At 37.4% G+C, this 21,104-nt stretch overlaps 1 protein-coding gene and 1 long non-coding RNA gene across 5 annotated transcripts; both read right to left on the reverse strand.

The window, feature by feature from the left end:
• Positions 1-1,781: 1,781 nt before the first annotated feature.
• Positions 1,782-3,307, reverse strand: LOC124335969 (protein tofu-2-like). Of its 2 annotated transcripts, XM_046789476.1 has the most exons (6): positions 3,147-3,307; positions 2,920-3,078; positions 2,569-2,859; positions 2,456-2,489; positions 2,236-2,388; positions 1,782-2,171 (listed from the first exon to the last, which is right to left on the reverse strand). In XM_046789476.1, exons 1-6 carry the CDS (start codon positions 3,155-3,157, stop codon positions 2,100-2,102), a joined length of 720 nt encoding a protein of 239 aa, XP_046645432.1. In that variant the 5' UTR covers positions 3,158-3,307; the 3' UTR covers positions 1,782-2,099. The 2 variants fall into 2 exon arrangements, with proteins under 2 accessions (XP_046645432.1, XP_046645433.1); XM_046789477.1 differs by lacking the exon at positions 2,456-2,489 and having other exon boundaries at positions 2,751-2,859.
• Positions 3,308-19,027: 15,720 nt separating this feature from the next.
• Positions 19,028-20,338, reverse strand: LOC124335971. Of its 3 annotated transcripts, XR_006916975.1 has the most exons (4): positions 19,800-20,338; positions 19,602-19,722; positions 19,323-19,541; positions 19,028-19,262 (listed from the first exon to the last, which is right to left on the reverse strand). It is a non-coding gene; the product is annotated as an uncharacterized LOC124335971 (long non-coding RNA). The 3 variants fall into 3 exon arrangements; XR_006916976.1 differs by having other exon boundaries at positions 19,028-19,541; positions 20,226-20,338; XR_006916974.1 differs by having other exon boundaries at positions 19,028-19,541.
• Between the last annotated feature and the right edge of the window lie 766 nt (positions 20,339-21,104).

Raw genomic sequence — 21,104 nt, forward strand, 5'->3', positions numbered from 1 at the left:
ATCCGTTTTATAACTCAAATACTTTATCGAACGCAATAAGAAAAAAAGGGAGAAAATAATAAAATAAAAAAAGATGGAAAAATAAAAGAAAAACACGCAACCGGCGTCGCCCCATCGGTGGCGATGCTGGAACGAAACTATTCGGATCGATATTTTATATAGAGAGCCCTCTCTGCTCTCGTCCCTGGCCCCCCTCCCGCTGGAAGCATTCATCCATTTGAAATCGATTTTTTTTGGCCACCGTCATAAAAATGTTTGGGAGATTTCTCAACTAGCCGATGGGGCCGCCGCGCCCCCACCGATCGATCGACCACCACCCCCCGACCCCCACACTCTCAAAAGTAAAGTTTTGTTTTTGTTTTTATTCCCTATCGCTCCCGAGATTTTCTGCACGCACGTTCAACATGTTGAGGCTTCAACCGGTGATTCATTGGGTTCCACAATCACGGCGGTGGCGCACACGGTGAGAATGGGAACATCAAACAAGTGAGACGAACAGAAAATGAGGTACTACTACTACTACTACTACTACTAGCTACCACCACCGCCATCGTACATGTACATAATATACATACACGTCCTCCTCCTTCTTCTCCTACCTCCTCCTCATCGTCGAGTTGGGTGGATGGATATGGATGGGTGGAGGGTATTTTTAATGAGGTCGTCGCGAGCGTCGGATTCGGATTCATTAAGCGCTAACTGAACAAGGTAGGGAGGTGAAGAAAAACTTGGACCGGAGCTGCTCTACAGCTGATGCTGTTTGCACAACGATGGCGTACTTAACGGTTCAAACATGAAATACTTGGAATACACGGGGAAAAAAAACGCGGAATAAAATATCTACCCCGTGTACTATACATGAGGGGCATGTATAACGTCCCTTTTAATTAAATTGGAGGGCGACGCTACCAGTCGCAGAGAAAGCCACGTGTTCCACACTTAACATTATTAGAACAATTCCGGTTGTTTGTAGACTCCATTAAAATAAAAGAGTCGGACTCTATATAACTCCGATATATTTTCACTAACGAGCCACGTTTCTCCTTTTTGTTATCTTGCAATATTTTCAGTGGACACGTCGGATGTTTTGTTTAGCGTCGAATATAAGGTGAGCAAAGTGTCAATCATTCCCGCCGTGACTAACGGCAAAGACCCATCATCAAATAAAATGATTGGAATCATTTGAAAAAATGTGAGAGATAAAACTTGGGAGTATATATACTCTATCGTGAATGAACAATAACAACGTTTGAAAAATTCTATCGTGAGCCAACAAGTCTTTCTAGAGATCACACGGCAAACAATTTAAGAGTCTTACGCTTTAACACACACACACAGGGTGTAACTCTGAACCGGTCTCTATGGCATCAAGATCACGGATGATTTTTTCCCGGGAACGGCGTATGCACGCGGTTCTCCTGATATCAAATTTCACAACTTGTTTGATCTCCAGGGGAAAAACTGAAAAACACTTTTAACGGATATATACATACAACAACATCTCTACAATCTTTGTCATTGATCTCGACGTCGGGCACGTGGTTTATCATTCTTCCGCACACCACACGCACTGGATGCGTCTTTTCTTTAACGCCTATTGTTTCACTCACAATCTCGTTTCGGTACTTTCATAAACGCTTTGTGAGAAATTTGAAATCGAGGCCCCCGCTCCAACTTTAGAACGCGCCAATTCTTCTCCTCTAGTAGACTTCAATGCGATGGAAATCTTTTGAGATGAACAGCGCGTTATTATACAAATGGATTCACTGAAACCGAGATGGTTAAACTGAGCACAGGGAATTGTATTCCATTTGAAGAAAAGCCAATTATTTACATGTAATTACAGGCACTTCTTAGTAAACGTTTACATTCAGCGGGTCTGAGATAGAAAACTGGAGCCAAGAATAGAGTATTTTTATGCCACACCCTAAATACCTGACAAAAAGAAACATTTGCATTTCAATGCGTGAATGAGGAGACATGAACTGGGAAGAAAAAAAGAGAAATAAATCCAAACAAAAGAGACAGTTTACGTGAAACAAGATATCTCGGATATTTCATATCGTTACTGAGGATTGCGTCATCAAAATACAACTGCGTCATTTTTTATTCATAGTGTGATATCGGGCAGTATCTGCTTCGGCCAGCTGGATCACTTCCGCTAATGTTGGCTGTAAAGCAAGTAAAATTGATTAAACATTGAAACGAAAAGTATTAGTGAGAAAAATAAATTACTCGATGCAAACCACCAAGTCGGCGAACAAAGTGGAGTCCTTCTTCGTTGCAAAAAAGGGGGTGAATAGGAGTTACAGACGTCACAGACAAAGGGGACTTTGGATTCCAGGGGAAAACTTCGATTTCAATGACGTATAGTTGAGAAATCATACCCTGAAATAAAAATTGATTTTCAGTATAAACTCCAGTCAAACAAGCAATAAGGAGAAATTAAGGTTACAAAGTCATGCTGAGCTGAGGCATCCTTGTCACACCTATGCATAAATAATGATAGGTTTTAGGGTGAAATGTTTGTAGGCAATGTGGGCTATAGTGTTTTCTATTATTTATCACCAGCAATATTTGGAAGTCCTCAAGATGTGTGGAGTATTGCGTTGCTCAGGATCTACAGGAAAAGATGGGATGTCTGGAACATGATCATTTTCAGTCACAACAGGAACAAAATGGACTGTGTACATGCTGGAATCAACAGGAGGTTCAAATCTAGAGAAAAGATCTTGGACAGAAAGCAATACATGGTCTTTCTGGTAGTTTGTAAGATGGATGCCCTGGACTTCTCCGTTATCAGTCACACCACAATAGACCACTCCCCCAGCACCAGTGTTGAGAAAACCACAAAGATTCCTGCAATAAGAAAAGAGATAATGACAAGAAACACAAGTTCAATGCCAATAGCGATCAAACCTTGATATGGGTCTCTGTGTCTTGTTGATGATAGCTGCTTGAGGTATATCATCCTTAGAAAAATTGCGGTGACCTTTAAACTCGTGCAGCATATCCTCTTCAACCGTGAGTCGCTCTTCCTTGACATATACCTTTACAGCACTGTCCCCACTTTCACCACTGGAAATGAAGATTGAAGAATACTTTGACTTATTTAGTCATAAAAATATTAACGAAAACTTGAATACCTCGAAGTCATTTCTCTGCAGTATACAAAATTAGGTCGACTTCCCGTTTATCTTTAGTACAGTGAATCACAGCTGTGTTTGACAAAGATGACGTATCCAAAGATAATTCTAATTTTTTCGAAAATAAATATGAAAGATTTTTCAATCGGCGAGCAGCAAACGCCACCTAGGAGTCAATCGTCAATATAAACCAACTGTTCGACAGATGGTGTTTTGGGTATGGTGCGCCGTTTGTAGCAGCGAGCGAAATAGATACTTTTTTCTATCCCTTGTCTGCTACAGTCGTCTGCATAGCAACATTGCCAGATATTCTTTTGTGACGTTTCTTTTTAAAATCAATGGCATTTGCCACATTAATTTAAAAATAAATCATCTACAATTAATTGGAACTATTCTCTCGTACATTTTACCTTTTTTAATTAATTAATTAATTGTATTTACCCGGCCCATTCAGCTGACTGGCAGCCACCTGTCGGTTAAGAACTGAAGATTCATTTAATTCTTAAGCTTTTTGAGGTGCGATTGAATTTGATTAATTCAATTAATGCACACACATTATCACGGTTGCTTCTCCTGAATTGAAAGATTGTCGAGAAGTGCAGCCCGCATCAGCGTTCCTATTCGTTCCTCCTTCATTGGTGCAGGTTTCACCCAATTTGAGGATCGCTTGATTATATTTCTCAATGGCAACTTGAGACAACTCAAACAGTGTCTCGGAAAGCTTTGGAAAAAAAAAATTGTTTCAGCTTGCCTGGAAAAATAACAAAACAAAACCAATCATTAGTTAGTAAAATATCCTATGAATATCCCTAGTAGTTCCCAAAGGGACGAGACGTCTTTTGGACGAAGGGACCTAGGATATCCTATGGATATATTCTGCTAACAGGGTAGTAGACGCCAAATTCATGTACTTGTTTGTTTTGTCAATGTTTTTACCGGTAGACGGTTTGAGTTTTTTTTTGTACCTTTGCTTCCTGCCTGATCGGGTAGTAGTAGCTTGGTAATTGCTGTATGGTGGTGAGGCAGTGTTTGACTGCGTCGCTACACCTGAAAGATATAGAGAGCTATTAGATATTTCACCCGTTTGACGGAAGAAATTTACTATTGTACCTTGGGTTCTCGCTTGAGTGGGTGCATTTGAGGTGTTATCCGGTGTGAGTGCGGCAGCTGACTGCGTCACACGTCCTAAAGAGAGATATTATAGATTCGATCTAATTGTCGGAATTTTACTGTTACCTTGGTCGTACCGCTCCACTACTGGCTGGAGGGACTTTCCGTCTATAGTGAACGGTGTTTTTTTTTGGTCAAAACCCCCTCTTGGCACTTGTGGCCGAATGGCACCTCGGTCGGGCACCCAAAGGTCGGCGATTAGTGACTGATCTGGTGGTACGATTCTACTGACCGACCGCGTGCGGGGTCTTTGAACGTACGGGTCAACTGGGGAATCTCCGACAACTGGCACGACTACGTTTCCTGTTATTGTCGTCAACTCTTTTGTGAGCTTCAACAGTGGACTTATGCCCACCGTAGCTGCGAGTTGCTGCACTTTGGGGGGTTGCAGCTTTTTGCTAGGGTCGGCGCCTGCTGACACCGAACCCCGTTGCTCTTTGGGAGGTTGCAAATCCTTGTAGTTGGCCGCCTTGACGAGCTCTTGCCTGCTTGTGGCTATTGGAACCGAGGTTGTCTGCCGTGCAATACCGCTAACCCTCGCGTAGGCTAGTGGGACCTGTGCCCAGTTATACTGAACTGGGGTCTTCTCGGTTCTGTGGAGCTTAATCTCGAGCGCTTGGCGTTCACGTTCGAGTTTCCTGAGAATTCAGGCGGCGAGGTTTGACATAGGTGAACTTGGAGTAATTTTTCTTCAGATTCAAGACGGTTACGTAATCTTTACAGCAACTGGATTGTTAATATCGACTGTTTACCAAACTAAGTTGGTCAACATAATCGGTTCGCACTAATTGATAGTTATAAGTATAAAGCATTGTGTACCCGTAAACAGCAATCCGGCATTCGACACGCGGAAGGAATTTTTTAATGTTATTTAGGGTAAAACAGCGAATGCGGGACAGCGATCCGACTTATGGCGTTTGTGTGTAAACCCGAAATGCGAATTTCCGGACAAAACGCGAATGCCCCGGACATTTTTTCGAATTCCGGACAGAAATATTTTAAAAAACTAATTATATCAATCGATGCAGTTTTTAATTCTTAGTAAAATTGCTTAAGACATATAGTACAGTGCAATGAAAGTATTTTGAGATATTTCGATTTAAAAAATCAAAACATTGAGCTGTCAAAAACTGTTTTCGTCTGCCAAGACTTTTCGACCTGGGATCAAAACGACTTAACAACATAAAATTAATATTTTGAAAATCCCTTTCGTTTACTAAATTTCACAAGAACAAATAGGCCTAGAATTCTAAAACAAAAAACGAAATTAAAATCCGTATTCGAATTCTGGAGAAATTAAAATAGAAAGTCGCCCATACGTGACGCGAATGTCCGAAAACCACCGAAATTTGAAAATTTTCTTATAATTTCTAAGTTAAGATTTTTATAGAAAAATTGGTATCAATAAATGTAGAATTAAGTCCTCTTTATGTCTAGCTGCATAATGGTAACATGACGTTAATATAATTCGTCTAATTAATGAAGGTTCTTTCCCCATAAAGCCCTTGATGCGAATTCTGGACAGCAGAAGGAAAAAATATGACTAACACTGCATTACTCTTTATCCGTCGTATCAATAACAACATAGCACAGCGGTATAACATCTGCCTACCATGCGGAAGGACTGACGTTCGATACCTGCAAAGAGTAAATCTGCATCAAAAGATTTAGTAAAATCTTTTAGTCGTACATGCAAAGCATGTACGACGGCATGAAATGCAAAGCAAGCAACAGACATATTGAAACAAAAATAATATGGACATCAGCTAGGTTCATACGTAATAATGGCTTCTTCTTAAACCATAAATATATTCAATAATACATAATTGTAACAATTATTGAAATAAGTAAAATAATCTTCACTGTTACCATCACGCTATTTAATTTTAACGTTATTGCAGTTATGAGATTTGAACGTTCAACCTTCATGTTTACAAGCGGACCTTAACCCACACTGCCATAACGATACTTGTCTAAAACTATAAAGATCGATTCGCGAGCGGACTATGTAGTCTGTCCGGAATTCGCATCATGGCTCCTTATGGGAGCAAGACTGACGCTACATATAAGTGATTTTGAAAAAAATTTTACGCCCTTCGAACATTTTTGGGGGAATTTCAAGCAAAATGGGGTTACGGGCATGGGAATTAAATTAAAAATCACAAAGACTTTAATTATTTTACAATAAGAAACATTCCGGACGAAAGATACACCATTTTGGGGAATGGTAGTCATTATAAAACTAACTGCTCGATTTTTTTCAAAAATTTTTTCACTAAAATTACTGAATTATTACGCCTCTTAAAAATATTGATAAACAAGTGGAACGGGAAAGAAAAATTATGACGACAGCTTTTTTGGATCTGCTAAGATTCGATCCTCTTGTCGCTCAAATCTTTTTTTTTAAATAACGGAAAAACTATACAAAAAAACTTATAAACATTGCACATCAATCGATTCGCCTTACAATTCTGCGTCGATTGATGTATAGACATATTAAAAAACAGAAAATAGAAATTTTTCAAAATTTTCTGTCCGGAATTCGCGTCAGCTGTCCGACATTCGCATTTTGGCCTGTTTTCTATTTTCATCGATATTTAAGAAAATTCTTAAAAATAACGACAAAACCTTATATAATATTGTAGATCTTTCAATTCTCTATCGATTGATATAATTAGTTAAGGGATTTTTCTTGTTTTAACCTTAGAAATTCCTTACCCCGTAAAATATGTTTACTAACTGACAACACAGAGCCAAAGTTGTCAGCCGTATAGAAAAATTGAGAAATTTCATTTCATGATAACTCAATTAATACAGCGTATTTTTAGATGCCCTTTGGCTCAATTGTGTATCCCCTGTCATATTTTGAAATTCATTCATTAGTTTTCGTTAATATTTCGTCGTTTTTTTATAATTGTAAATTGAAAAAATCGACTTTTTTGTCCGGCATTCGCGTATCCGAGATGCTGTCCGGAATTCGTTGTTTTACCCTATTAGTTTTACAGTTGAAATTACTTGAATAGCTATAACAGTTGAAATCCACAGTGCTTTTTAGTGGATCGCTTCCTAATAAGAAAAAGGCAAGGTATAGAAAATTACAAATCAGCACTCATTATATTATATATTATACACCTTTATCCTTGGCGTGTCTTAATAATAACTCAATCTATTTACACACACACAGATGATGCATGTTGCTATTGGGCGTGTGTGTGTGTATCATCAACATTTATTCAAGCTTCCGCAGGGCGCAGGGAAAAATGCTGTCCGATATCTTCACGGTGTTTTGGAACCTCGTGAAAAGTTCCAGTAAATTTCCTCATTGCCTTAATTTATATGGCGTGTTGCTTTATAAATTATGTTTGAATTTCACTGATGTACAAGTAGAACCAAACTTTTCCATGATCTACACCATAAAATTTAATTTCTTCTACAAAGGCATTTGTCTAAGTAAGAAAATAGTCCATCTTATATGTGTCACCCATTCTAAAGTAGTTTTTTTCACCGCTGGTCGTTTGAAAATTGTTGTGCTAAAACTGTAATGCTGTGAATATGATTTCTTAATTATTTAAGATAATCGGAATCACTATCTATAATGTTTATACTGTTATGTATTGATATCTGATGATCGCAATACAGACACAACACGTACATATACTGACTAATGGCAGTTCACTTTAGAAATCTCTGCAGTTTGAATATTTATTATTGCAGTCTATCCCATAGTAAAACTCTAAGTATTCTTTATTGAAAGTTGACATGAATGTATAAGAGTAAAAAATCTATGCATTTATACATTCAATACAATGCTTTTGACGTAAGAAATTATTGTTTTCCTTACATTTTTATTTCCATTAAAGATAAATATATATTTTTTGTTCAACATGATTATTATTCCCGAATTAACACAAAATCAGTTTTGGTTAAAGGGAATGGGCTTAGCAGACGTTTTTGTAGATAATGATGGAGTGTGGCATCTATAAACATTAAAAGTGGTTAAATAATCTGAGGAAACTGCCATATGAAGTTGATCATTATCTACTTGAATATATTAATCTTTACCAACAAGTTTCTAATATTGAGCATTGTGACTATATCCTCAGCACATCTTATCGATAAAAGATTACACTGCTTGAAATTTGACTGGACTGAGCATAGTAATTTTAAAAATTCGTTCCCTGACATAAAAAAACTGTTGGTATTGCCACTGCTGGTTTTTTTGTGATAGAGTGAAAGGAACGTTAATTTTAAGGTGACGTTATCTTTTCTGCAGCTATTTGAAATCACTATGTTTGGCTTCATAAAGCATACACCAGTATGATCTAAGTGTCCCAATGTGGCGAATAATTATAGAATATTGCACCAAATGGTGCATCTTCGGAATTATGTCCAGATTAAAACCATTTTTTTAAACCCACAAGAAATTCATCAACTATACATTCGTAAAAACTGTAAATTTGAAATGGAAGAAGTAAAAATTAGTCTGCATATGTTAAACGGAGTTTAAAACAATCCCATGCCATATCATCATTTGGAATTTTTTCACCAACCATGAAGGGTAAATGTTTTCTCTGGGATGTGGAACAAGTAAATAAGTTTTCTTGATAAACTCGCTCTCTCTCTAAATTGGTTTATTTAATGAGATGAATGATGGATGATGAACGATGAGAGTATATACAGAATATGCGACAAATGTGGTGTTGTTTTTGGTACCAAATAAGTTCCATGGTAAGGAACGATAGGGCGAAAGACAGAAAAGTATAAGTTTACCTGAGAAGCTATAGCTAGCCTATGGGGTGATTTGTTAAAATAAACAAACATGTAACATACATAAATTACAGGTAGCTGGGACCTGTTAGGGAGAAAGGGGATATAAAGTAAATTGTAACACATGAAATATACAAGAATTATTACAAAGTGCACAGATAAATCTCACATCAATTAATCCATGGGAAAGAGAGAAAACACAGCTCGAAAGCTCGAAACCTGTCCAGAATGTGGACATAAATAAAAAGTTAGATTCGGGAACATGGCACAATTGTAAAATATACACCATTTAAGAAAATATAATAAACTGAATAAAAGTCGCACCACGAAAGTGAAACACTCTAGAAAGAGTAGGGCTACATAAATTGTAGTGAACAATTGACACGACGTGGTCAAATAGCAGCTTTGTAGCGGACTGGTTCGTTTTTTATTCAATTTTTCAGGTCTAGCTGAGGCAATGTCATGTTTTTTTTTGTTTTAATTACACCATTTAGCTCTTATAAAATACTTTTTCTTGAAAATGCAATATGTAGGGAGTTCACACTACTAACTGATAAAACACATTCCAATTTGTCGCGCATCAAATCTGAGATAAAATTACAAATTACATGAAAGCAACGTAAGTTCAAGACACAATGATTCTTAATACCATACAATGTAGACCAATGTTGTAAATCAGAATAGAGGAGTCAAGCACAATGCATGTCTTGGTCTTCCTTAGTTCTAGGAATATCTCTTCCTTCTTCAAAATTTTTGTCTTTTATATTCTCTCTAGTTGCAAGGCAAAACCGACACTTTCTGGACCCTTTTCGAAACCAGCGTTTGAACCTCCAATTCTATGACTTTCTGGGTTGTCTGCAACAAGGGCTGCTGAAGTCACAAGAATAATTTTATGGAAAAACGTATTCACACGCACTGAGTATAGTATAGGGCAAAAATTCCATACAAGAGTAATATTGTAAGGCAGAAAACTGCTTTTTTAGGGGTTCTTCGAATTATAGTGAAGATTTTGAGTTTCGGAACCACTTGACATAAGACCAATGAAAGATAATTAGGATCACGCACTAGTTTTTATATTTGTCCCAATTTTCGTTACAGTTTTATTAATCAATTAGTTGTTATTTCTACAATGGTTTCGTGCAATGGCATCAGTGTTACACTAGCTCATGTCAAGTGAACTTAGTGTTCTTCATAAAGACGATTCAAAAATATTAAATTCTGTTTTATTAAATATAATAATGCTATTTTCATTGTACATAGGGGTACTTTGTATAAGTGTGAAAGTACACACAAAATCTAAAATAGACGCATAGCTTATTAGCATTTGCCTTTTTATTGCATTGTGCTAGACTACTCAGACTCTCCTTTACCATGGAACATGTATGGCAGTTGCCAGGGGGCCACGGCGTGTATTACGTTTTCATTTTTTAAATTTGTCTTGTGACTACCTATAAACTCTAAGAGAATAAACAAATCGTTTTGAAATAAATATTATTTTGTTAATTGCAAAAAATATTGTATGTACACCAACACAAGTGCAGCTAAACTAGAACCTGTTATGCCAGGAATTTTAAGTGCGATAGGAATGGGCAATAGGTTGAATACAATTGCAACGAAATGGGTGAAATATTGTCACTTTTAAAGTTGCCGCTCTTAACCTAGGAATCCCTCTTTCCCCTGTGTTACTATTATGAAATACATCAATAACGTCCTTTTCCTTACACTCGCCTTTATAGTACCGTTTATAGAATGATTTGAAACGTTCCATAATCAAACGGGTACAAAAGACATATAGTAAAAACTGGAGGGTCAGCTAGAAATGAGAAACGTCGAAAACGAGTTAGATCCTTAAGAACGTGATTGTAAAGTAGAATTGTTCTTACAAGTTAAATGTGTAAGGGACGTGATTGTGAAGTGGATTATGGCTATGACTATTGCTATGGCATTCCGTCTGTATGTTGAAGCAGCGGTGATTTTCACATCACTTTTGGACATATTCTCATCAATAAAAATCCAGCCTGGTCCCCAGTAAAATATAAAAACCAGTGTGTAATTCTCGTTCATGGGTATTGTCTTTTATGTTTTCCAGAGATCTTTGTTACCTGAATGGAATAGGCCTACAGTGTTATATATGAAAAAAATCCACATAGAAATGTGAATTTCTACAATAGGGTTACATACTCGATTTTCGCCTCTCAGTAATTTTTTTCCTTTTCTTCTTAGGGTGATGGAGGTGGATAGATTAAGAAAAAAGGATGGGAGGTTACCTATCGACGGCCGGCAGTATAGTGAGAAAAGGTACAATTTATTATGGCGAAAAAAGATTTTGGCACCTACTACGCAGTTTCTAATTTCTACAGTGAAGATAGTTGGCTTTAAGCAACGCTTTATCAGTATTGCCGCTCCATGGGCATGGTTGGATGAGAGGGAATGTAACTGGATGTAGTCCTCATCGACGTATTTAATCATTATATTGGGATTTGATGTTGCATATGGTTCTTGGATGAACGCTACATCAACGTCTAGGTCGAGCAGTATTTGGGATACATAATTGAGTGCTGCCAACCGAGAATGTTGCAGGTTGATTTGCAATCATTTAATGCTTGGCGTAGAGGGGTTTGTTTGGTGGGTCATGAGACAATATAAGCTAAGTATTGGCTAATGGCCTTCGCGTTTAGTGGGCACGCCCTGGAACCAGCGGCGTGATTTCGAGGGCAATTAGCATATATAAAGGATTTTGGCTTAAGCACGCAGGAGCTAGTGAGTGATATAAGGACCAGCGCATTTACTGCAGGTCAAAGCAGCCGCTCTGCAAAAGGTGTACAGGTGACCGTAGTTCTGACAACGAGAGCATGACGGATTTCTTTCGATGGGTCTGCCTCGACAACAGCGTGGAGTTTATCGTCTACAGAATAGGGGCCACGTCTCTAAACGTTAGCATTACTCGGTCATCATATTTTTGAAAAGCTGGACAACCGGGCCATCTGTTTGTACCCTCAACAGCGAATCGATCTTGGAGACTGAGATGTTATCTTTTGGGGCTTTGAAGATACAAGTGATTAGGGTAGGCCTCATGTCGATCTGTTTTTCTTTAGGTGGATATTTGTTCGTTCTAGTTAGTCTGATGTTTCCAGTAAGAGTGGGATTTACAGTTTGATTGCTGATTGGAGGACTCAGTATAGTGGTGGCTTGGCCTGTCGGTCGCGTGGCTTCTAATAGCTGAATTTCTTTGTCTGAAATTTCATGTATTCGCATGCGAACCATGAAAATGATAGAGTCACTCTTGACAGTGTAATTGGGTTGATCTTATCCAGTTGTTATTGTCTTTTAGATCTTACTTGGTTTTTAAAGTTTGAACCAAAATTACACCTTTATCTTCCTTTCTGGAATTTTCTGTGTCGATGTGTTGTTGTTTCTTTATAAGCAGAAGCATTTTAGTAGGACATGCAACTGTAAAAGAAACATTGTCAGAATGCTAGAAGCACCTAAAATACAAACAAACCTGTTTTGCTTTGAGTGGAAGGGGCATCAGATCCACAAATTCCACTTATTGAGATAATAAGTTAAAACATATTTACATAGGTTCCTTTAACCCCAATAAAGGGAAAACTAACCTTCCATAGTATATAAGATAGGTAAGAGATGAGAAAAAGATTTGAATCAGTCATAAGAAACCTATGACTTTCCTGACATTTCAGAAAAAGCAATAAGCTATATTGATCCCAATCAAACGATCTGGATCACGGCTTCTGCTGGATCTGGAAAACCAGATTGAACTCCAGGAACCATTGTGAATTGCGATTTATTTCAAGCTTGTGTTGTGTTGAAAGGAAGTTCCACCGGATGTGGTTGGTTGTTCGTATAAAGACGGCCACCGTAATTCCCACCAAAAAATCTTACTTTCCTGAATATTATACCTTAAAATATCCAATAAATGATTACATAAGGCATTTGAACGTAACTAAGAATCTTGGGTTACATTACGTTGCTCGTTGCACGTTCACGAATTACTCAATTTTGTGGAGATTTTCCTTGTAATGCTTCTTCCATGGAATCGAGCTCTTTAAGTTGTCTGTACGTATTAATTTTGACCAACATCCTCCCAAGGTTAACAAAAACATGTGTTATAGAGTTTTCTTTGTTCCATCAGCTGGTTCTGGTTCGAAGCGAGTTCTTCAATTTCTTTTAGATCTGTGACAGAATATTCTTGATACCACTGACTGTTTTACGCAGTTCAAGTTCTTTACGGTCCAGTTCCTCGGATCCAACGTCCAATCGAATGTATTGTTATCTTTCTGAAAAATAAAGGAAAGCAATAAAATTAAACAATACAACAACAAAAGTCTCAAATTCACACCTAGTATGGCAATCGATTGCAACAATGAAAAATTCTCATCGCAAGGAACTTGTGGAGAGCTTTCTTGTAAACATGGCATGCGATTCGCGCATAAATCCGAAGAAAATTTTTTGAATAATGAATTTTGAATATTTTACTTTTCTTAACAGATCTTACTTTTAGATTCTTTCTTTTTTGATGGGTGACCTTCATCGTTAGAATCCATAAAATCGAGCTCTTTAAGTTTTCGTATTGATTTTGACCAACATCCTCCCAAGGATAACAAATGGAATGTATTGTTCTCTTTCAGAAAAATGAAGAAAAGCAACAAAATTGAACAATACAACAACAAAAGTCTCAAATTCGCACCTAGTATGGCAATCGATTGCTACAGTAAAGAATTCTCATCGCAAGGAACTTGTGCTTTTCTCTGAATCAATTGGAGATGGTTACTGCGAAGGCGTATCGATTACTGCCCTTCCACGCATTTTTCAGTTTCTCTAAAATATGGTAAAAATGATCTATCATTAATTTTCTGTTATAAATGTGTGCATGCAGTTTCGTCATTTCGGATGTCAGAAGTACTCGCTTTTCGCCGAGGCGTTGAGATTCGACATCAATATGTGTCAGAGTTTCCTTGATATCACTAGCAGCTTTAAGCAGTTCGTGTTCTTTTTTGTTCAGTTCATCGGTTCCAACGTCTAATGCGTATTCCAACGTTTTCTTCTCTTACGAACGAATGAAGAAAAGCAACAAAATTTCTAACGCTTGTACGAGCGTTCGAGTACTTCTCAACGAACAAAGAAGATATTAAGATCCATATCTGAACAGATACTAAGAGGATCAATTTTTCTAATTCCTTACCTTGCAGAGATAGAGCATTCAGTTCAGTCTGCATACTTTTCTTCTGAGTTGATCAAATTCATAGCTGGTAAGTCTGATGACGATCTTGACAAAGAGACCAAGTCTCCACTTCTCAAACTGATTACCTCATTAACAATCAATGAGCATCTTAGTTTGTGAAGTACTTGGAATCGTTGAAGTGAGTCTATATAGATTAGATATACATGTCAACTCCATCAAGCGAACCGAAGGTGAGCGTGTCTGTGTTACTTCTCAGTCTGATCCAAAGACGAACGCACATGAAAATATGATATGAAACTCACGCAGTGAGTCTCGTTGAATAGAGTTCACATGAGAGACAGATCAATCATATCTAACTTCTCAATCTGACTAGAGACTCCCACGGCATAGATATGCTCACCTGCGATTCGCTTGTGTTGATGACATGTTTATCTGTTCTACAGATACAAAGACGAACTCAGTAGATGGGGTTAAATGCTTATCTGATCTGAGACTCACGCAGTGATTCGTATCATATTGAGTTATTATGACGAACAGGTATACCTGATCTGAGACTCACGCAGTGAGTCACCTCAGTCAAATTAACTTCTCTGTCTGACCCAAAGACCTACACAGTGAGTCGTGTTAGTCTCTCTATCTGTGTTTTCTGTTGTCATGTAAGTTTCATACAAAGACGAACGTAGTGAGTCGTGTTGGTCTGACTCGCATACACATGCTTCTGAACATGGCAAGTTGAGATCAACTGAAAATTAAACATCTTTGCCAACATACATTGGATGTAAATGGATTTTTTTTTCAATTCTAGCAGTGTTTGTGTTTGCTATATTTGTCATACAGATTTTTTATATCTATCTCTACTACGATGAGATGTTCAGATATGGAGTTCCCTGGTAGCACGCCTCTATCTATAGGATGTACGTCGCCCATCTTTTGCAGCCGAGTGAGATGTCTTAACCCGACGTCCATAGGATTGCCTATGTCTATACTAATGTCGCGCTGTAAGACATCCAAATGGGTACGGCTTACAGCCGTCTTCAAAAGACTTAAATTTAAGCAAAAAGAAAAAAAGAATCGTTTCTCGATGGGCGCGAAACCACGTTCTTTGGATTGGTACTCCAGTGCTCTACCCACTACACCACTCTATATTACTTTTTAACTGTGTTTTGTTCAACGGCTTTAAATTAATACTAGCAGTTAAAATTATGAAAATGTAAAGTCCTTGTCTTCCTCATCTATCCTGTGGACAGATAATTTGGACATCTCACAGACGTCATGTTACGTCTGTCTGTTAAGCGTCTAATTTCTAGACACAAATGGATGTCCGTGATCGTATGAGAAACGTAGATCTATAGGACATCTAACGAAGATAGCATAAGGCCGTAGTAAATTGAGTATCCATGTGATATCCAATTTAGGTTGCAGATAGATCAGATTTGATTTAGACATTAAGACATCTATATGATAGACGATGGATGTAAGTGTGCTACCAGGGTTGACATCGTTCCCAACTATTGTTGACCCCACAACAACAAATCAAATGATGTGATCACTACAGAAATAATTCAAATAATGAAGATTCGTTGCATATGGAGGTGGCTATTAGGTCTACATTATCTCGTTCAAAAGATTCACTGTGGATTAAACAACTGGAAGTACCACGGTCTTTCAGAACATTATTAATGTTATATTCAGAACATACATATCCAACGAGTGCATCAGTACATCCAGATTTAAAGGAGTCGCAATACTTGAAATACTCTATTTCCACAAAAGAACAACATTCCATAAGCTGGAAATCACAATTTCCCAGCATTCAAATTTCTTACAATTCCACAAATCTAAATTTAATTTAAGATCAAAAACAGATTTTGAAATCTGACCATAAATTTTTTAGGCTAGGCAATTAGGCGCCATCTTAAAAATCTTGATGCTGCTGAGTAAATTGGTAGAACTAGGGTGCAGTGTGAATTGGTTTTTTATTTGAGCTGGGTCAGTAGCTGAGTAAGCTGACAGCAGTTGAGATGAAAGCCTTCGGCTTAAAATAATTACTAATGGAATACCTCTCACGTTTTTCTTCTAGAATTGTTTTCTACCACAGCTATGAAACTTACGGCTTCTACTGAATCACAAAAAAAAGTTTAATCTAATCTGAGCTTTAAAGATTATGCTATGGCCTACCTGAAACAATGGCAACATTAGGGAAAAGAACGCTTATGCCAGCAATTACAACATAGCCCATGTCACTTCCGTTCAATCAGTTCAATTTAAAGAATTCAATTTAGAGAGGGTTTTCAAGCATCCCTCTCGTTCTGAGCATACAAAAATAATTATGAAGCGACCATTGAGAGATACAAAAACATTTTCAGTCACTCAAATGACGGTCAAACTTTTCTGTATCGCAAGCCATTGAAACCTGATTGAATCAAAATGTTGGGATTAATAAGGGTTCCAAAAAGTTTTGAGGGCGAAAAAATCAAATGACATTGCTGTTTTGATTCAAAATAATGTTCATTAAATTTTAAAACTGCTGCCTTTCTAAACATTTTCCCTAAAAAAAGAATTTACAAGTATCCGAGGAAATTTTTTGTAACTTCAAAATAATTTCTATTCCCCCCATCTACTTTCCCACTTGACCCGTGTGTAGAATTATATAGAGAATTTCTTTGAAAGTATCCATTTTTTTATTCCCTTCTTTATTTGTACATTTAACATTTATTATCCCTTCAAAGATTTTGCCCTTTGTGGATTCAAGAAAAATCCTGGCAAATGTAGAGTGAAATTGAAGACTATGCAAATTTTTCAAAATTTTTCAATCACTTTCTTGCGAATGCCTGCTTTTATAAAAAAAAATTATACTATTTTAGCAAAACTGTGACAGCTATTGTCATTGAGGCCGAAAAATCTTGTTATTTTGAGAAAGGGCAACATGGATTTGGGGTGATATGTGTATGATGCTTCATGTTTTAAACTAATGACATTTACCTAAGACAGCTAAATGGAACATCAAATATCCTTATATAACTTCTTCTGCAGCTAATCATGGAACCTAAGAGGTAAATTTCGCGAATATGTGAGGTTGCATTTTTCAGATTGATTATTGTTTTGTTTCAGTCTGAGCATTACATCATAAATATGACTTCTTCGAATCCGTATTATCCTTTTTGACTTAACTAGAACCTGTTTTGGCCGGAAGTTAACGTGAAAATGTTATGAAATTGACATTTTTGATTGAAATCGAAAAATTACATCCAATTCATGTTGTTTTGAAATAAGCTATTTTTGATGTCAAATTTGTTCTTTAAAACTGACATCGAAATGACATGAATAATGACATTCGTAATTATTATTTAAAATGATTAAATCCTGTTGAGACTGAAAAAAGCTGTGAAAAAGAAAACGTAGCAGAGATTCTCGAAAAGCGAAGTTGCCTCATGATCCGACTTCAATTGCAGCAAGGCGTAGGATAGCTTTGTCATTTAGTACTTGAGACTAAGAAGCAATTCTTCTGCCCCCATTCCACCTGGAAAAAGAAAGAGTCTACACAAATCTACTGAATGATATATCTAGAAATTATCCCTTCAGTTTCCAATATCATAATTTTTAAAATTAAGTTTTACTTTTTATATAGGTAATGGACAGCAAGTTTCAGCGTCACTTACTCTTCGTCCACCACTAATCTTTAACGACAAGACAGCCAGGGTACATGGTGGAAATGTACGTTGAAACGATAACAACAAACACCGAATATGTTGGAGATCCTGGGAGGACAAGAGATCCACAGGAAATGTCCATACAACGAAGAAGGACTTGTCCGTCTTCAAGCATGCCATATATGTCATTGTTTCTCCAAAAGTACGTATCACATTTTTGAATCGTTATATTCATTTAGCTATCCTTAACAGTATTTTTATAGCTGTTGGGTCTGCCGACTATTTTAATGGTGCAGTTGGCCATTCATATTTGTCAGGACTATCAGAAACTACGTTGGCTATGTTTTCGAATAAAGTTCTCAACGCAATAAACAGGAGGCGATAAAATTGATTTTCATTTTTGAAATGTTACTATGTTTCAATGCTATAGATCGAAATCATTTCGATCTATAGACTCAGCAATCTTACATAAGAGACGCGAAGATGTCTCCTGGGTTGGTCTTCAATAAGTAACTTTTATTAGTAAGGGCCAAGTCTACTTGTATTTTCTATCTTCTTCACACGAGGTAGCAAGCGTAGTTATTGTAAGGGAGACAAAACTGGATAGAAAAGATAGCAGGCAACGGTGCTTGTCAGATAGAAACATTATTGCTAGATTGCACAATGTACACAGTGGACGGAGGAGAGAAAGGTATTGCATATTAATGTGCAATATCCTACAAACGGGAACCAACGTGAACTCAATAATAATGATAATGAGTTTCCGCTTTGAGGATCTGGAGCAGTTTTGCGGTAGCCATGCTTATTTAAGCCTTTTTCTTCTTCTTTCCATGGTCTGATAAAAAAAAAAAAACACATAAACAAACAATGTTTTGAATAAAATGTTGAAAGACAAATAAACCCTACCAAAATACGAGTCTATAGATAGAAATCTTCTCGATCTATAGACTCAGCAATCTTACATAAGAGACGCGAAGATGTCTCCTGGGTTGGTCTTCAATAAGTAACTTTTATTAGTAAGGGCCAAGTCTACTTGTATTTTCTATCTTCTTCACACGAGGTAGCAAGCGTAGTTATTGTGAGGGAGACAAAACTGGAAAGAAAAGATAGCAGACAACGGTGCTTGTCAGATAGAAACATTATTGCTAGATTGCACAATGTACACAGTGGACGGAGGAGAGAAAGGTATTGCATATTAATGTGCAATATCCTACAAACGGGAACCGACGTGAACTCAATAATAATGATAATGAGGTTCCGCTTTGAGGATCTGGGACATTTTCGCTGTAGCAATGCTTAGTTTAGCCTTTTTCTTCTTCTTTCCATGGTCTGATAAAAAAACACATAACCAAACAATGTTTTTAATAAAATGTTTAAAGAAAAATAAACCCTATCAAAAGTAAGACGGTCTCCATTACTGCAACTCCAAGTATGCCCCTTGTCGGTACCAAACATCCCGCAGTACTCGTAGAGAGGAACAACTGTCATCATCCAATCCTGTACCATCCAAACATGGTCTGGTGGCGGAGAAGGACTTCGTTCTGATGGTGGAGAAGGAATTGGTTCTGATGGTGAAATTCGTCGTCCAGAAATCCAAGTTGTTTCAGCCTGTACAAAAGAAGAATTGATTAATGATACCATAAAGCAATTGAAAAAATTGGTGCCAACCATTCACAGTAGCTCGAGAGTGTTTCTCTGGGGACATCATTCGGGGTTCCAACCAACATGTGAACCATCATTTTGTGTGCAGTATCATGTTTGGCTTTTTTTCCAGTTCTGATTCCTAGTACTGGTGTGAGATAGATAAATATCAACGGTTGGATATTATTTGTTGAAGTTGAATGTTGAAAGACAAATAAACCCTACCAAAATACGAGTGTATAGATCGAAATCATTTTCGAGCTTTAAATATTATTGTGTTTGTAACGTAATTTAACGTAACGTAATTTGTGTTTATCCAGCTATGATGGATAGGGTAAAGAAAAAAGTCATAATGTGTAATCAGAGGATAGCAAACTTAACGGAGCACATTAACAACCCCAACGCCCAGGTAAGTGAGATGAATGCCATACTAAGGGAACAGTCCCAGTCAATCACAATGTTGACAGGCGCTATGCCGGCCATACAGGAAGGTGTAGCGAACCTTAGAACTACCATACAAAACGATGTCGCCTCAAAACTGAGAGCAACAGAGGAAACCATTGCAAGAACATTGGCTACGTTAAGGAGAGAATCCAACACAGCCCAAGATGTTACAGCAACTGAACAAAGGGAATTGATCAGACAGATTACTGCTCAAATAGTATAGCTTTTTAGAGCCCCAAATCCGGACATCAGGAATCAGCTCCAACGTTTATAGGTTTCGTTTAATGATGGTAAGGCCAGAGAGATCGAGGAAAGCCCATTACTTGATTCTCCCCGTGTCAGTGTCAGTGTGTCAGTGGTTTCTTCTGTTGTTGCACAACAGTGTTGCACGATTGAATGTTTGATTTTAAAAGAAATTGCGCAACAATGTTATAAGGGCTCTATTCATACGGAAAATGATTTTAAATAAAAAAAATTTTATGCACATGAATTTTAAAGTAAAATTATGAAATAATTCACGGGACACGAGAAAGGGCTATGTAAAATTATTTTATAAATGGAGCAGTTGGACATCCTGCGTTGCCAGGTCTGGAAATCAGTTTGTGTCCAATAGGGCCAATCAGCGTACAGCATTTTAAAGATGCTGTACGCTGCCACGTTTAATTGTTGTTTAATTTTAATTTTATCTTCACGGCGGCAGCAGCAAACGTCACCTAGGAGTCAATGGTTAATTTACAACAACTGTTCAACAGATGGCGTTTGGGGTCGTTGCGTTATTTATTCATTTTTTTCGAGTTTTTTAATCACAAACTAAAATCAAGCGCAATATGCCCGTTTTGGAGATGACAACAAAAATCAATGGAAAACCCCTGGGCGTTGAAATGAACTCAATTCAAGGGCAGCCATCCACGAAAGAACGAGTCGGTGCGTTTGTCAAATATTAGAATTGAAACAGGAAATGTGCTCTTTCCTTTCGTTCAACGCAGTGACGAGTCGAAAAAAAGGAGAAATTTTTTAGCACGTATCGAGATTGAAACAAGAGATTGTCATTGGCATGAAAATAGTTCCTTCCTTTTTCTTAGTGTG

This window comes from Daphnia pulicaria, chromosome 4 (assembly GCF_021234035.1).
Source record: "Daphnia pulicaria isolate SC F1-1A chromosome 4, SC_F0-13Bv2, whole genome shotgun sequence".
NCBI classification, from domain to species: domain Eukaryota; kingdom Metazoa; phylum Arthropoda; class Branchiopoda; order Diplostraca; family Daphniidae; genus Daphnia; species Daphnia pulicaria.